Genomic DNA, 18,254 nt, shown 5'->3' with positions numbered 1-18,254 from the left:
TGTTTTCTCAGATAAATGTCTTCCCTCATCTGGCTTGTGTCCAAAATCTGGTAAATACATGCTCTTACCTGAGACTGTTGTTCAAAAACACCGATGGAAAACTGTCTTTCTCATCACATTACAACTTCTTTCTTAATCTCACCCGGTGTATTTCTGCATAGGTGCAATGCCCTTATCCGTCAGATGAGTTTATCATTTTGATTGAAAACCTGTCGGAGCAAGGTTTGGTCAGCATCTGACGCGGTTACGGGGCTGTAAAGCGTGGATGGTCAGTCTTTGGCCTGCTGGGCAAATGCTCTGTGCCAAGGCAGTGACCCGGCTCGCTCCAGACAGCATCCTCTTCTGTGAGTCTTGGGGGAACTGCCAGTTTTGAATAAATGCAAATGTGCTCTGAAGTCCAGTGATTCTACTAAGCATTTGTACGCTGTGACACAGGTCTCTGTATGCAATAAATAGTATGCTTGCCTTGGGTTTGGTGCATGTTATTTATGTGGACTGCATCCTCTGAGTGTACTTGCTTATCTCTCGTCATGTTCTGGCTTGAGTACATGACTCCAGTGTCTCGGTAGAAATGGTACAATGCCTTACGACAGGAAGACTGAAGCAAATGCTTTAAAAGAAGAAAGATGAAGTATGTTTTGCAGAAAAACGCTGGATGTGTGCTGTTTAAATTCCTAGCTTGTATTTCCACGGTTGTAAATACACTGTCTTTTTTTTGTGTAAATTCCAGGTTGAGCCATGCCTTTGGTGAAAAGGAATATCGAACCAAGGCATCTCTGCCGAGGAGCTCTGCCAGAGGGAATAACTAGTGAACTGGAATGTGTAACGAATAGTACCCTCGCTGCTATCATCCGCCAGCTAAGCAGCTTAAGTAAGTATCTGTATCTTCCTGCAAGCATTTGATTGCTGATGGGAAAACTGAATAAATGAAAGGCTCCGAGATAGCTTGTTTTAAATAGCAAAACTATGATACAGAACACTGTTACTGACAATAATATAATGCTACTTCATTACTTTTATGCTGTCATGTATTTTTAGTTTTGTACAAGCAGACCCTCTCTAAGATTTTTAAGATTTTTTTTAAGGGAAAAAAACAACTATGGATAGTAAACTAGTGATTTGTTTTTAAAGTGTAAGAAATTGATGCAGGAAACAAAGCTAGCACTTGAGTTGTTCTTGGCCTTCAGTTGTATGAGATGAAGGCAGCCAAGTCTTCTGCTTCTTGTCATTAAATGACATTTGACTGAACTTTCAGTTTATTTAAAGTGTTATTTCTTAAGGCTTTTCTTTGTGTGTGAACGATTAATATGAACAAAATAAAAAACATACATCAAAAGAATAGAATTCGCCATAACAAACCTGCAGACTGCTCTTAGCATTATCTCTACAGAGAAGAGCCTGCACAGTACACCTATCAGTTGACCCTACAGCTAGCAATTCTAGAAGCATGTCTGGAGTGCGTGCAAGAAGAATAATACTTCTTAATGAGAAGACAGACGTCTTCAGAGAGTGTTTAACAGTCAGCAGCTGTTGTTTGTGTCGATAATTCTGGTCCTAGAAAAGAAATGATCACTTCATCAGCTTTTTACTTTGTAAATGTAAACGGTTTAAGAGCATTAGAAAGTCCCCATGGTTAGACTGTGGGTCCCACTAGCCCGGTGTTCAGTTTGTGATGATAGCAAATAGCCTATGATTAGGGAAAGAGTACAAGAAACACATCATGTTCCACTTCCTAGTAGTCAGTGATTAGGGATTTTTCTAAGCTGGAGGTCTATCTGAATCATCCTATGTAACAAGCATTTGTAAACCTGTCATCTGTGGGATTGTTTAGATGTGCTCAGATAGGACCGTACTTCTTTCACACACAGTGACCTATGGCAAAATGTCCCACAATAGAAATTGTTCCATTTCTTTCTGATACCTACAAAAAATAATGGAAAGTGATTACCTCCCACATACTTTTGTATTAGCTGTGATTTCATAAATCATTATTGCGTCCTACTAGTGATATCTAGAAGATGGAATGTCCTGATCTGTTAACACTTTTTTTGGATTAGAAACCTTTTTGTAATTTTGATGGTGGTTATTTGTGCCTTGGATATTGAAGTTAGATTTTTTTTAAAATGTGGAGTCCCATCATAGTCCAAAGAGTGTCACAGTGACTTTTTATCATAAGTTCCCTAAAAGTTTATAAAACCTTTTTTTCCCTGCTAAACTTTGAGATGACACTTTCAGAAAAGTCTCTAAGTAATTGTCAGATCTTTTTTGAGCAGTAGCTGCTGATTTAGAGCCTCAAGTTATTTATAGTTAAAGTGCATTTGCATTTACTGTCACTGAGTTTCACTTACCATTTTATTAGGCAGTTTCTCAGTATCAACATCCTTAAGCTTCAGAAAATTGAGAAGAAAGGCTGATGCCTCCTGATAACGTTCAAGGATATCTGACCTTGTTTTGGTGTTAACACAATGATGGCCAGAGTGTGGGTAGTACCTTTCACTTCTCTGGCTTGTTAAGTCTTGCTAGAAATGTCTAACTTTCACTTCTCCAGATTTGGTCTTGGGGCTAATATTAATTAGTTAATGTTAATTTGTGTTTTCAGGTCCTCTTATGACTACTGCTGAGAAACTTGCCAAGAAACAACTCATGTCATGCTGTTTTCATTTAGCAGATTTCTCAGGTTATCAGAAGTCTCTTCAGACAACCCTAATGCACTTTATTCATGTCAAGTTAAATATCTATGCAGATAATGATGCATCATTTGTTTTAATAGATGAATATGTTTTTTTAATGAGTGAAGTGTACAACCAGGCTTATCCATGGTCTAACAGTAAAATCTGTCATATTTGCAGAGGTCTTTTAGCGGACAGCACTTGTTTTGCCTGTGTTTCAAGCCAACTGGGAGCAAGGAAATGATTGCAGAAAAACATGGTACTTGAGCTAAGGTAGTATGTGCTGTTGATGGTATCAGAGCTTGTTGGTGTTCCCACAGCTTGAAGAATCGAGAGAGTGAGTACAGGTCCATCTTGCAGCCATGCTGTGTTTTAGTGTTGTACTGAGTCTGCCGTGGATTTAAAAAGCTGGCAGATCTGTGCTGTTGCGTACAAATTTGGCTTGCTTCTGCTCTTTTCAGGAGACATGAATAAGTTCCCATCCAAAGGGAATGTGCTCTCAGTGGAGCTTTTTTTTATGTCTTCAGATTTGGGTTTGTTTGCAGCCAGCTGGCTTGGAGCACAGGCAGAGTGAGCAGAGTTCTGCATGAAACTCTGCATTTTTATGTAAGGCAAAAGCTTGCCTAGGGGAGTCACCTCCTCTTGGGGGAAAGAATCTACTGTGTGGGAGGACTGGGAGCATTTGCAGCCTGTACTTTTAAGCGTTATGTTTGCTTTACCTGGTAAATGCACAGAGTGAAGGCTTTGAAGAAACAGCCTATGCAAATAGTCCATAACTTTTGGCAGTGGAGATGGATCTGAAGGCAGCAGGGCACTAGTCAATGAAAAAGCTGGACTCTACAACAGGATCTGTTGCACCATGGTTTTGTTACCGACTTGAGCTTATGTGCATACATGGGGAAGAAATAATTACATCAGATTACCTTTGAAGAGTAAATATTACCCTGTATTGAGCACTTTTAAATTAGATTTCAGCCTGTACATTAACATACTTCTTTCAAGTTACATTATCACTTGGCTTCTTTCCTTTCTGTGAGTCATAAATATTTCATGTTTTTTTAATCTTTGGCTTCTCCATTGATTGACATACTACCTCTGAGGCTGAAGTCTTGTTTCTAGATGGACAAAAACCATAGCCAGTACAGAGCTCCTTTCTTTGAGCCATGTGCAAGTGTGATTGTACAACATATAAAGGGAAGACGTGTCATCTGTGGGGAGTTGAAAAACATTTTCTTCCATGGAAGGAGCAGTGCCCATCCAGTTGTTTCCTGGTATTTTCGTCAGGCTGTTGGCTCAGAATTTGGCTGTTTTGCACACAGGCCTGAGTACACCGTGTCCTGCTTTGTGTGACTTCTTCGCTGCTAAATTGGATGAAGTTATGAAGCTGGTTATTTTGGCATTGGTTATGATGATCTAGATCCTGTGAGGAGTTGGGTGATTATCAAGGCCTGGTCAGTAACAGCCTACCTCTTTTCCGTATTAAAAAAAAAAAAGAGGAGAGTGTTCTGCTAATGTTAATTAACCTGGTTACAAATGGGTGGATGGAATCACTGTTTTCTGCTCCATGTTGTGATGAAATGGACGTATCCTGGGTGAATTCCAGCTTACAAAGTGCCAGCTAGCTCTGTGGGACTCTAGTCCTTCCCTTAGACCCCAAGGAGAGCCTTAGCGCAGCACCAGCTCACCTGGGGGCAGCCCTGGTGTCATCTCCCTTCCGGTGTCCTTTAGAACTGACACCTGAATGACATGGCTCACCTTCTGTCGGTGGAAATGTATGTTCATGGTGAGAAAAATTATAGTTCTTTAAACCTGTAAATCTTTCCATTAACTTGAATATGTTCTTCAGTGTATGTGTGCTGTGGAGCAAGGAATGGAAAGGAATGCTGCGCTTTTAGGACTCAAATCTGTGAAATGGAGGTAGCCAAAGTAATAAACACAGTTGGGTTTCTGGACTTCAGACAAGGCAGCGTCATTGTTTGATTTCTTTTCTGTTACAGCACTGAGTGTTTTGATTGCAGACAAAAGATAGCTTTGGGGCAGCACGTTCAAAGTGTTAGTGCCCACCTTTTTGTGCAGTATGTGAAAATCAATTGTAATCAATTTAGATGGTGTCATGTCTCTACTAGAGATTTTATAAGCTGATGTGGCAAGATGACATTCCATGTAATCACTGCAGAACTTGAATAGAGGTATTATGGTTTCAATTTTTTGGAAATTGTGACCTCCAGACATATCTCACAATGCTTGGAAATTTTTGTGAGCAATCAAACATACAGCTGTGTGAAGATTATCAGTGGAAGTGCTAGAAAGAAGCACTTCTGTTAGTTGATGTTAAAACCTTTTGAGAGCAGGGATTTGGTGAGGTAACATCGTGACTACATTTCCACTCAACTATTTCTGTGGGTGGAGGAAGCCTTAAAAGGACAGACGACATAGTCCTTTGGTGGTGGTTTTTTAGTTAGTTAGGTTGCCTGTATGTTGAGATGCACTTGATGGTTTTTAAATGAAATCTTACAGTACCAAACCCAGCTCTTAAGTTGCAAGATGTATACTTGTAACTTAGGGTAGTTTTTCTGCTTGTTTGTGTTGTTACAAGTCTAATTTAAAAAGGTGGTAGTACGGTGGGCAGTCTTACCTCAGTCTCACAAACGAATTCAGTGACAGAGCAATGTGTAGGGTGAGCATATGTCAAGGTAAGTGGGCCCTCTTGCATGAGGAACCTCGTCTAGTTGTTTCACTTTGCCTTCGTTTTGATGTTGGCTTGTGCTCATGCCTATAATTAAATAAATCTTAATAACTGTGGATTACTAGATCTTAGTTTTCCGAATTTACTTCAGCAGCCTTTGTAGACAGCAATAACTTAGGCTCTTCCTTTTCATTCTGGAGGCAGGTTTTAATTATCAGTTGTATGAATGTTGGCAGTCTCCCTGTGTGTGGGGCTTGTACGTTTGCTTCATTCTTTAAGATGGCCAACCAGGGCGTCCAGGAGAACAGGCATCAGGTAGCAATTAGGGTATATTTTGAGATTTTGTTCAAATCTATTGTCCCAAACTTTGCTGAACTGAAGAACTGCGCTGTCATAATCCTACACATACTGTTTTATTATAATTGCAGGATATTAAAGCCATTTGTCTTGTGTTTTGTAAGTCTCTAGCAAAGGGATTTTCCTGTCTATTTTCTTACACAGGCAAACATGCTGAAGACATATTTGGTGAATTGTTTAATGAGGCTAACAGCTTCTACATCAGAGCAAATTCCCTTCAAGACAGAATTGATCGCCTTGCTGTCAAAGTTACCCAGCTGGATTCAACAGTAGAAGAGGGTAGGTAATTGCATGAAAGCATTGAGCCAGAAGTGATGTTGACAAGTCCACGGTATTTAATTACACAACAATCTCTCTCTTTTCAAAGTAATCCTGAACTGATATTTCATCTTTTCTTAGTAAGACAAGCTGGGAAAAATCATGTTAGCAGGGGTGTGGAAGGGGGAGGGAATTCTTCAGTTGTATAGCTGTCTTCATTTTTGACTTAGCATTACTTGAAGAGCCCCTGTAGTAATGGAGCCATTAACCTGCCTTTTTCACAGGGAGGACTTTTAGTCTGTGAATATAATAAATCATAAGTGAATAATCATACTGGAAGTAAATCGGTAAATTGGAAAACGTTTGAGACAGTAAGACCTATTTATTTCAAGATAGAGTAGTGACAAACTAATTATTAGTGTCTGTTCAGGATCGCTGACTACAGTTACCTAAGATCTTAATAACGCTCCTTTCCAAAATGGGTCATTGCATGTTTGTACTGACCAGCTGAAATTCTCTAGGGGGTTCTAGTTACTAGAAACAGTATTTTCTGCTGTTGTGTCTTCACTTGCTTACGTGTTTCATCACTTACATCATAAATAGAGCAAAAATGAAGAATTTAAATAATATCATTTCATTGTTTGAAAGCACTTACTTCATTGAGGTAAGTAGAACATATTTCTCTGTCTAGGCCTAAAAGCTGTAAAGTGCATGTTTCCTGACATGCTTAGTTTACCTGTCTGAGCCAGCCGTTGCATGTATGTCCTGGACAAATCATTGCTTCTTTCTTCCAGAAAAATTAGAATTCCTGACATATGTTACATCAGGAAAACAGTTTAATTCTTACTTGGTAGTTAATACTACTTATAGTATATTTAATACTACTATTTATACAGTTTATGTATTATATTTAGTATTGCTATTCGTGCCAATATTAAATGGTACTATTAAAATTTAATAGTATATTTAGCCTTCCATTTCTAGCTAGCTGGTGACTAGAAACCATTACGAGATGGATGTTTTTTTTGCTGTTTTAAAAAATAGTTAACTGGCTGTTGTGGTTTAGCCCGGCTGGCAGCCAAACACCACACAGCCGTTCGCTCACCCTCCCCCCTCCCTCTCCGGGATGGGGGAGAGAAACGGGAAAGTGAAGCCTGTGAGTTGAGATAAAGACAGTTTATTAAGACAGGAAAAATAATAACAATAATAATAATAATAATAATAGTATTAATAGTAATAATGTGTACGAAATAAGTGATGCACAATGCAATTGCTCACCACCCGTTGACCGATGCCCAGCCTATCCCCGAGCAGCCGGCCCCCCACCCTGGCTAGCCACCCCTATATATTGCTCAGCATGACGTCAGATGGTATGGAATACCCCTTTGGCCAGTTTGGGTCAGCTGTCCTGGGTCTGTCCCCTCCCAGCTCCTGCTGCACCCCCAGCCTGCTCGCTAGCAGGACAGAGCGAGAAGCTGAAAAGTCCTTGGCTTGGTGTAAGCACTGCTCTACAACAATTAAAACATCAGCATGTTATCAGCGCTCTTCTCATTCTAATCCAAAACATAGCACCCTGCCAGCTACTAGGAGGAAAATTAACTCTGTCCTACCTGAAACCAGGACACTGGCAGAGTATCACAGTTGACACTAGCACCTCTCTTTGTCTAGAGAGGTCATGAGCTATGTGGAACATAAGCTAAGCTTACAGAGTCACTTTTCAGCTTAGATTTTGAGGCATGTTGTGGTAATACGAGCAGAGTAGATGATATTTGTAGAGTGAACTTATTCCATGCTGAGATGAATGATGTCAGTTTTCGTGACTTTCAAGTACATGATTTTTAGAAATGCTATCCTCATTTGAGTTGTCTTTTTTTCCTCGTTTGTGCGCTTTTGTTTACTTTTTCTAACATCTTCTCATTTGTTTCCAGAGTTTGAAGTTATTAAGAGTCTGTTGGAAGGGGAAAATAGTGAATGGACTGAGATTGTCATCAGATTTTACATTAAACTGTCATCAGTTTATACTTAATGCTAAGCATCTTTCATGTTAACAAGCTATATGTACAAATATATTTATGTATGTATTATATACAATCAATTCAAGAAATAGTGTCATTGTAGACAAGTCAGTGAAGACTTCAGTTCTCTGTTTGACTGTAGTCAAAACAAAAACCAAAAAAAAAACCACCAATCCATCAGTATTTTGAGTTGCCTAAGAATAGAAGATAACATGGAGAGCGTACGATCACTTTTAAATTGTGATTGGCATTATCTGGAACTTTTTAGTGTTGGACACTCCATCTCAGGGAAATATATAGTAAGAATGAAAGAAGAAATATATAGTAAGAATGAAAGAAAGTCTATCCAAAAGTGACTGCAACTTACATCTTTCATCTGAACAAAACAAGGAAAAGGCTTGTATTATTTTCCCCATAACTGTGTACCAGAAAAGATGGAATAAAAGTGTATTATTGATCTGTATGAAGAAGATATCTATTCCTCTCTGTAGAGAGGTGAAGAAGACTTTAGACTGAAGGATGGTCAATTATATGGAAAGATAGGGAATTGAAAGATCGTAAAAGATGAGGAACTCTTTCACAGGAATTGCAGAGGCCATAATTTAGTAACCATAGGATGAGATTGAATATGGGTGGATACCAGATGTAATTATAAAACATGCTGTGAAAGAAGAATATCAAACTTTGTTTCATGGTTGAAGCCAGTCTTTCTACTACTAGAAATCCAGGTTAAACTTGTTAAAAGGGGATATTATTGCACAGCTGCGTGTGACAGGATTCCTGTCACAACTTCCAAGACAAACAAATCATGTTCCTGTTATTTTAAGTGAAATTCTGGAACAAGAGGGATGCAAATTTATTATGGCAATTCTTATATGCCTTTGTACTTAAATATCATGATTGTCCCTGAAAGTAAAACCAAAACTTTGTTTTCCTTCTATAGTTAGCTACAGATATTTTAAATAGCTATTATTATTATTATTATAGATGCTATTATTTTTATAGAAATTTTAAAATGAATTTTCACTTAAGTTAATTTCAGATGTGATAAATGTATTTTTGTTTGTAACAGTATCGTTACAGGATATCAACATGAAAAAAGCTTTCAAAAGTTCAACGATTCAAGATCAGCAGGTAGTGTCAAAGAACAGCATTCCTAACCCAGTGGCTGATATTTATAATCAGAGTGACAAACCGCCTCCTCTGAATATTCTTTCGCCTTATAGGTATGCAAACATTCAGTGCTTCCATTCTTCTGCTTTTTATATAGAGAACAATTACAGCCAAAGAGAAAATATATGTTGGTTATTGAGATACGTTGTTGAGGACTTCTGCGTTCGTGAAAACAAAAATTGCTGTTACCACACTGAAAGTCATAGGTTGTACCTGACAAAAATTACTGCATTTCAGCATAGCAATGTTACATGGCATCATGGGATCAGAGAGCAAGTGCCATTCATCACTTCAAAAGTTAAAAGAAAATTAATAATACAATAAACAAGGATTTCTTTGGTTTATTTATCTAGAAATTTGGATTTTTAGCTTTTGCCTTCTCTTCCCTCCCAACATAGACATACGTGCATGCACACCCTCTCTACTTTTCTTTCTCCTGCTTACGGACTAGTGAAGAAATCAGCAAGCAGGATTTATTTCACTTCCTGTTTCCTTTAAGTTTATAGTTGTTCATGAAATCAGTATCATCCGTCTGAAGTGTTGTAGGCACCGTGGTTTTACTGTGTCCTTTAACATTTGAAAAGTACTGGATCACCAGATTGGTGAGTTATCTGTAATAAAGCAGGTACTCAATCTGCAGTTAACTTGATTTTTTTTTTAGGAATGTTGTAGAACACCTGCAATGTATTTTTTTTACAGCTTTTACTTGGAAAGTAAGATTGTTAGACTTACATCTGAAGTACACTGTTTTTTCCACTGCTATGGACAATTGTGTTCTATTGTTTATAGTCACCCAGTGAGTTGTTTATCAATCAAGTGTTCTGTACAGTTACGGTCCAATATGTATCTGGATGATATTGTCAGCGAGCTTTATTGTGTTATTCCTTTTATATTAGGGATGTGTTAGTGAAACTTACTTGACTTTTATTTCTTAGTAAGTCTTACACCTACTGAATTTAAATTATTTTTATTTGCCTTGGCCAAAATTTACAGGCTCTGCAGTGCACCAGTTTAGGAAGCTAGACTGGCATCACTGTTACATGCTGTTTAGGCCATGCCAGTTGCTCTGTCGTGTTGACTCCCCCCTACACCTATTCCTTTTCAAGCAGGTAGGATGTCAGCAGTTTCCATATTTCTGGGCCACCTCAAATTAGGATTTGATAGCATACCCTTTCTGTGACCTCTTAGTCTGTGTGACCATGGCTCCTGCTGCCGTTTAGAGCTCCCAAGCCCAAATGAGCTTTGTCTCAAATCCTACTGGAACAGTTTGGCAGAACTGTGGCAGAACTTCAGTTGCCACTCCTTTCCTAGTCCTTTTCCAAATTTAGAGTAAAAATATGTGCTTCCTGTCATAAGGGTGAAGGTACTCAGACTTACCTTGTTCCTAAATTTGGTTCCAAAAACCTGTCTGGATTTTGAGCCAAATATCCCATTTCTGTTTCTTTTGAGTCAGTTGATTTCCATTCATAACATATGCTACTCTGTCCCCTGTGCATCCTGTTTTGGCACGGATGTTCGTGTAGCGCCAGGGTAGTTCACTCCAGCAGTCAGCTCCTGCCTGGGAGCGTGCCTCCTGAAACGCTGTGGATTCCAGCTCTTTTCCCTGAAATTCTTGGCATGAATCAACCCAATTGCAAGCTGTAATTACAAAGAGTGGCACTTTGTGCACTTGGCATGCTGTCATTTCATGATGCAAAAAAAAAAAAAATCAGTTTGGATGATCTTTGAAGGTAAGTTTTGCTAGTTTAAAAATGCTGCTTGATATTTTCTTAGCTTTTGTTCTGCATTTCCAGGGATGATAAGAAAGACGGATTGAAGTTCTATACTGATCCTTCCTATTTTTTTGATCTCTGGAAAGAAAAAATGTTACAAGATACCGAAGATAAGCGAAAAGAAAAGAGGAGACAAAAGGTAAAAGCAGAAACATAATAGAAAAAACACATTAAAATTCTGTGTACACTTGTCCAGGTATAAAATTGATAGGGTGTAGTTTGTGTGTGTGGAAGGACTGTTCCACTGTAATATGTGGCTGTGGACTCCGAGTTGGTTCAGTTTTTATAGCTCATGTCTGTTTTAAGTTGGCAAATTGAACGCTAGGAGAACTATAGTTATCTTCCAACATACTTCCTTTAATCCTTTGCCAGTATCTGCTTATTAATACTCAGTGAAGTAGCCCTGTTGTGCTTCACAAAAAAGACCCTGTGATTTAGGTGGTGGGGGGAAGGAATTAGAATTACAGTTTTATTTTCTTAGTTCTTTATCCAGCAGCAGCAACTGCTCTAGCAAAACATGGGCTTATTCAGAAGTGTATATTCATTTTTTTAAATTCCATTATAGTGACTCTTCACTTTTCTACACATCACAAGTTAGCAAGATGTTAATACACAGCAAAATTCTCTGGTTTAGCAATGAGAGAAGACATTTTAGTCATAATATCGTTCACTTCCTAAAAATTTGAAAACAACAAAAAGGCTTTTTCATAGACAGATGTCTTCAGTCCTGGATTCTTTTCAGCAGTTTGATCCAAAATGTGCAGTTTGAAGCAATCAAGATTTCTTCTTTTAATGGTTTTTAGTTTTGAATGAAGAAGTTGCTACTTCTGCAGCTTCTTTGCTGTCAATTTTTTGATCAAATCTGAGAGCCATAGTAAGACTTTTGAAGATAATTCTAAAAAAAAAAAAAGAGTGAAGAAGGAAAGTTTGATGAAGCAATGACTGCCTATCTTATCCAGCAGCAGGTGCCCTTCTAGATGGGTTCAGTGAGAGATAAGGGATTTGAATTGAGAGGAATCCAAACAAGGTGGAAAGACTGTCCAGAGGAAATAGAAGGAAGTTACTTAGTTTTCAGGACATATATAAGCACACACGCATTGTAGATGAAGACTTACTTTAACTAAAACAGTTGGTGAATTCGTGATTCTAAAAGTTTTGGAAAAAAATAAATCAGATCTTCCTGTTAGGAGTATGAGTCAAAAATGTTTACTGTTTTGACAGATATCTCAGCATTAAAGTATTAAATATAGTTGAAAAAGCTAAGTGAACATTTTCAGTACAAGATACTGTCTGAAGCATAGCATTGGAAAACATTCACTTGGTTATGTGTATAATTGTAAACAAAAATATATGCAGGGTTATAATCCTACTCGATCCTCAGTATGATAAGCTGTAGAGTTGATTGAAAGATGGGAAACAATTACAGCAGCTTTTGTTTTCCAGTTCAGTTGTTTTTAAATTGAATTCAGTATTTCTTTGTGCGAAAAAAAATACATAGGGGTAATTAGAACCTGATTTTTTTTTCCTCCCAGCCTTTTTTCCCCTTCAAATTTAGAGCTTGTCACTAGAGAAAAGGATAAAAAGAAACTATTAACTGCTAATTTTTTCATTCTGATTTGAAACTAAAAAGGGGAAAATTACAATAGTGTTTTTTAAGCTTATAGCTAATTTCATTTGAAAACATTTTGATAGCTTTAGAGAGATTTTTACAGAACCCTTTATAGACTTGCTTCCAGCCTACTTTACGTAATACATCTCACCTTCCACCCATGGTATATTTTTGGTAGATTTTAATTGCTGTATCACAGTCTACAACCAAGATGCAAAATGTGTTCAATTACAGGATTATCAAGGTGTTTTTGTGATATATGGCTATAAGTTCTGCCTGAAGTGCTGTTTGGATTTTTTTTACATGTATAACAAGACCAGCTAAGAAGAAAGCAACACACAGATTTAAATTTTCATAAATAGGTGTGACTTTAACAGGTAGAAAACAGAAACAGGTAGAAACAGGTAGAAAAACAGGCAGTTTTCTGGAAGTTGGTGTGCAAATAAGCATATTATTATCTGAACCTTTGTGGAGCTGCAGGGTTTGAGTGAGATGTCGCTCAGGCGCTGTCAGTTTCACAGGTTGATTAAGACTGGCATTTTCTTTTGCTCTTGGCCCTACAATAGCAGTGGCCGAGAATGAATCCAGGGTATCTACTAGCATTTTTACAGTTAAAGTTACATTTTTGATCTACTAACTGAGACTTCTGCAAGCAATTTCTATTTTACAGAAGCACAAAATATAAAAGCTGTTGAAAAACCGTGTGCAAAAGAAATCGATATGTATAGGTTAGCGTATTATAAACTAGGCATCCAAATGCTGTCCTTTTCAGCTGACCAAATATAGCTGTTTTTTAGCCTCATCTTTTCATGTGGTCAGTGAAGGTTAAGAGTAGACATCGCACAGGAGGATTTGTTTTCCAATATTATTTTGGTAATTTGTCTTAAATGCTTGAGTTACTGTGGCAGGTTTATGAGGCATTTCATTTTCCTGCCTTGAAATATCACATTTCTTGTTTAACTGTGGAGAATTCTAACAGACTTTGATTTGACTCTTTCACATAAATGTTTTCTCCAAAGGAAACTGTAATTTTAATTCTTTTTAAGTTGAAAATCTGTTATACTGTCCGGGTTTTTTACTTTCAAGCTTTCAGTAGGTCAGTGAGTAGGAGTTCAGTGAGGTTAGTTTTGACTTGTAGCTAGCAGTAATACTCAGAACTGAATGACTGCAGACCAGTTATTAATTGCTGGTTAACCAAAGGTGAGTTGTTCTACCTTGCTTTTTATTGTTCCCCATATTTTCATGAGGAGTGATTAGTTATTTAAATAATTAGAAATCTTTAAATTTGAGGGTTTATATGCTTGCAATTCAAAAATTCTTGATAACTTGAGTTTGGTAGGATCTTGTAAATTTCTGAAGTCAGGAAAATACACTAGGCTCATGCTTCCGTTCTTTTTTTGTTATGTAAGTAATGAAAATACTTGATGAAGCTGCTTTCAGTTACCAGTGGTCATTCTTTATAACAATGCTTGAAATGTCATTTGCTAACTCTTGATGCAAATATGAAACTTAAAGTTAACTTAACCATGTTTGAGGGCACTAATACATTTGCTGTGTGGCTGAAATCCTGCCAACAGATAAATCTTGTACCTGCTTTCTGGCTTAACCTACAGCATCCATTTGTCTACCAAAGCTTCTACTACATTCAGTTAAAAGGGAGTAACTCTTAATAATGCTTAACTTTCCTAAAAACACAAAACTATAGTTATTTTAAAGGCTTCAGCTCCACTAGAACTCTATCATTGCTCTGTGTGTTAAAACTAGAGTTGTCACCATTGTTCCAGTCACGAAAGTACTTCCCCAACATGTAAGAACATATGTGTTCCTTTTCCTGGAACAACATAAAGCTGCTCTACTACAGGTGTATATGGTTTTATCTGCTGCTAATAATTGGCCTGCCCCACTGTTTGGGAAGAAATTAAACGTTTTAATGAAAATAAATGTCTTCGTATAGTAATCTAAAAATCAATACAAGTAGGGTTTAGTACAGTTTGAGTAAAAAGGGTTCCAGCATATTCATTCATTAGCATACCTACAGATGCTTGTTTGGAACAACCTGTCCAACTGAAGTCTGAGCCAGTAAAATCAAACTACTTTGTATGTACAAGACTAAGTATTTATTTACTTATGCACACAATTTTATGAAAAAGGTAAATACATACATAGTGATCTCTTAAAAGTTTGCTCCTTTTTAAAAAGGGTAATCATGTGTAAGCAGTCATGTAAGCATTCCTGATTTGTATCAAAAGGATTATCTTCCAAGGAGCATTTTGTGTGGTTCAAAAGGCTGATATTTACATCAGAAACTTAAAAGAAACACATAGTAGTGACCCTCAGAGGATGGAGTTAATATTCTGTGAGGAGGAAAAAAAAAGGCAAGTCTGAATCTGCCTCCCTTGTGCTCTGATTCCTGTATTTGGAAATTGTGACATGAAAAAATGGTATTGAAGGAGAAGGTAATGTTGTGTAACCTGAAAAATAATGGATTGATGCTTGAATAATGGGATGATAAAAGTTTGGGAAGGAAAAAGAATTAATAGGCAGAAAAAAATAACCAAGGTAATGATCTTTACAGACATCAATCAGGTCAGAAATCTCCTCCTTCCAGGGACCAGGAATGAGCAAGTGTTGTCAGGAATATTTAGATGTTGAACTTCAGAAGTTTTTTCTCTGTCATTCTTAATGCTAGCAAATATGGTTCAGCAGGTCCAGGACATAGATGTGCACAAACAAGCCAGAGGTCCAAAACAATGGCAAGCAATTATTTGGTAATTTATTAATTGTATAATGCCAAATAAATTATTTCAGAATTATTTAATTGGTGCTGTTTGACAGCTGGAGAAGTACCTATGATCATCTGTGAGATACCTTTTTTTCTTCTTTTTTTGATGGGACTGTTTGGCTTTCCAGCCATCATCCCTTACTTTGGAGGTAGAGGCTCAATGTATGCTTCCATATCAGCATTTTTTTGAACTCCTATCTAAATGAAATTGAGTATGATTGCATTATCAGAATACCAATGTAATTATTTCCTGAGAATCATCTTCTAGCAGCTGAAAGGTTAATGTCAAATTATAAATTGATAAAGAATCTTTAACTTATTTATTAATTAGTATTGTAAGATGTGGGATCTAGAGCTGGTTTACAAGGGCACTGGGTTGTTTCTTTTTAGATCTTGAGAAAAGAAGCAGCACATATATACGTTTCTGTTTGGATTGTTCAAACTTCCTTATTTTCCAGCTGAAGCACCTGTATGATCTTATATTCAAAACTGAGAAGCTTAGAGGTAGGTGAAGGGGATATTGCAGAGGTGTGAAAGCATTGAGTCCCACTGTTAGGAGAGCTGATAGATGGCCACTGACATCAACTGGGCCTGAAATGATGTAGAAAAAGATCAAAAACTAAACCGACTGATTCGTCATGAAGCTATCAAGCTGTAATATACCACTGGCCTGAATATTACTGACACGTTGCAGAGGGGATGACTGCAATTCATTTTTGTATATAATAATCAGAAACAAGGATGAGGGAAAAACTAGGAGGAGTTTTGGTAGTTTACCAGATCTACGAAGGGAAAGCATGTTAAAATTAAAAAATAATTCCCATAGAATTATAGCATGTAACATAGGAAAGTGTTTCTAATTTTTCTCTGCTTACCCAGGGCCTCAGGTGATTGTGACCCTAACAAATAACCAAAATAACCCTGAGCATACTTAACATGAGTTACTTGCAGAAGGAAATTATAGGTGATTAAGGACCGTAATAAACGATTGTCATATGATGTCAGAAGAAGTTAAACTTCTGGCTTTTAAAATCAGTCACATTCCTGTCTGTACTGGGAAAAACAGTAGGTCAGTATCACACTGGCATGTGCATCCTACAGAAGAAGGGCAAAGCAGAGCAGTATTGCTACTAATGAGGTTCATAATTTAGGGAGATAATCTCATTTTCAGACATTTTATGAAGACTTGGCTTCATCTGTAAATCTGGTCTTATTTTCATGCGCTCTAACTGCATTTTAACCTGCTTTTTTCCTTTCCTTTTTTCTCTCTTTGCATGCTTTATTTCTTTTGTTTGAACATCAGGAGCAAAAGCGTATAGATGGCACCACCCGTGAGGTGAAAAAGGTTAGAAAAGCCAGAAACAGACGCCAGGAGTGGAATATGATGGCGTATGACAAAGAGCTTAGACCTGACAACAGGTTGTCTCAAAGTGTGTACCATGGAGCATCTTCCGAGGGATCCCTGTCCCCAGATACTAGGTCTGTTTACAACAAAGCTGCTTGTTATGCCACAGTTGTATGTTCAGAAGTACTGAGTAGAATTAGGTGTTTTTACAGGCTGGGAATAGTTAGACTAGACAAAACGTACATTCTGCTTTTTAAAGCTCTTCTCAAATTATTTTAAAGCATAAATAACATAAATTCTGTAATTAATGATTTTTTTTCTTCCTCAGCATCAGATGAGCTTTTTGTTGTCATAATTTTCCATGCACTGGGACGGAATAAGTGTTTGCTTTATGTTTTATGTTTGATCTTGACTAGCTGTAGTTGCAAAAGCATTTAAATTGGCTTCCACAAGATAACGTCAATGCCTCTTTCTTCATGACTGCTTTGTCACATGTTACGCTGCTGATAGTTTAATAAATATTTTTCTGCCATCAGTCCAATCAGGCATACTCTTGCCTTTAATAGAAAGCTTTAACGGGGGAATAGGCTACTCAGCTTTATCCACGTTCTGTTTGTCTATAAGTCAAGCTACAAAGCCAGATGCAACATTACTGCTTGCGATATTTCTCTGAAGAAAAATCGCTGCTTAGAGAGAAGCAGCAGAATTCCTCTACATTGTGTGAGTTTCCCTTTGAGCTCAGTGGGAGTTAACTTCTCCTGGCGTGTACGGAAGTCTGAGTTTGTTCACTGAGCTGCTCTCGCTAAAGGATTTTCTCTCATTTTATTTCTGTTTGTCAAGGTTAATTGCTAGCAGTAGTGTTAGGAATGAACAGAACCTAGTGGAAAACTTGGACAATTTATGTTTAAATTGTTGAATGCTAGGATGAGAAAACAACCACCACCACAAAAGTATGCGCTAATGTCTTAAGTCTGCTGTCCAGCTGAGCTAAAGAATATAAAAAACAAAACAAAAACAAACCTCCTCAGATCTCTGTAAACCTCATGTTTCCATCTTTGTGAAGATGAATAATATTCCAACCAAAACAAAAATTGTAAAGACAATTTCTACTGGTGTTTCAATGTGTTCAGACCCCACTCTCTCTAAAATCTTGTAACCACCATTTTATTAAAGTTTCTAATGCAAAATGTTGTCTTCTGGTTGTTGGTCTGTGATATTTCATTGACTGTGCTTTCCATAGGTTGATCTGATAAGATGACATTGATGTTCCCCTGTGAAATGCAAGATGTGGATTTTTATTATCTCTGAGCTCTGTTTTTCACAGGTTTCAAGTCTCTTTTTGGGCTTAACACTTTGCTTCCAGGGTTCCTGAGTTTAAATAGTTGCCTTGGAGTTATTTGTTTTTCTAATCTCCCAACAATGTCAAAATGTATTTGACTATTTGCAGATAGCCATAATAGTTGCGATCTGTAGGATTTTAACAGCAACAGTTGTAAAGATGCATCATTACGTTGCGTATAGATTTGATGGTATGATGGTTATCTGGTGCTTGTTATAAAACTTCAAGGGCTTATAAAGTGGAGAACTT

The 18,254-nt window shown here is 37.4% G+C and overlaps 1 protein-coding gene across 2 annotated transcripts in view; it reads left to right on the top strand.

Moving 5' to 3' along the window:
* Nucleotides 1-18,254, top strand: part of WASF3 (WASP family member 3) — a 70,378-nt gene that overhangs the window by 45,065 nt on the left and 7,059 nt on the right. For both annotated transcript variants that reach the window (XM_050714308.1, XM_050714309.1), the window contains 4 exons: nt 731-871; nt 5,857-5,991; nt 9,058-9,211; nt 10,952-11,069. In XM_050714308.1, coding sequence (XP_050570265.1) covers nt 739-871; nt 5,857-5,991; nt 9,058-9,211; nt 10,952-11,069 — 540 coding nt within the window. In that variant the 5' untranslated portion in view covers nt 731-738. The remainder of the gene's footprint in view (nt 1-730; nt 872-5,856; nt 5,992-9,057; nt 9,212-10,951; nt 11,070-18,254) is intronic.

Source organism: Cygnus atratus, chromosome 1 (assembly GCF_013377495.2).
Source record: "Cygnus atratus isolate AKBS03 ecotype Queensland, Australia chromosome 1, CAtr_DNAZoo_HiC_assembly, whole genome shotgun sequence".
In the NCBI taxonomy this organism is placed as follows: Eukaryota; Metazoa; Chordata; class Aves; order Anseriformes; family Anatidae; genus Cygnus; species Cygnus atratus.
This window is presented reverse-complemented; position numbering and strand designations above follow the sequence as displayed.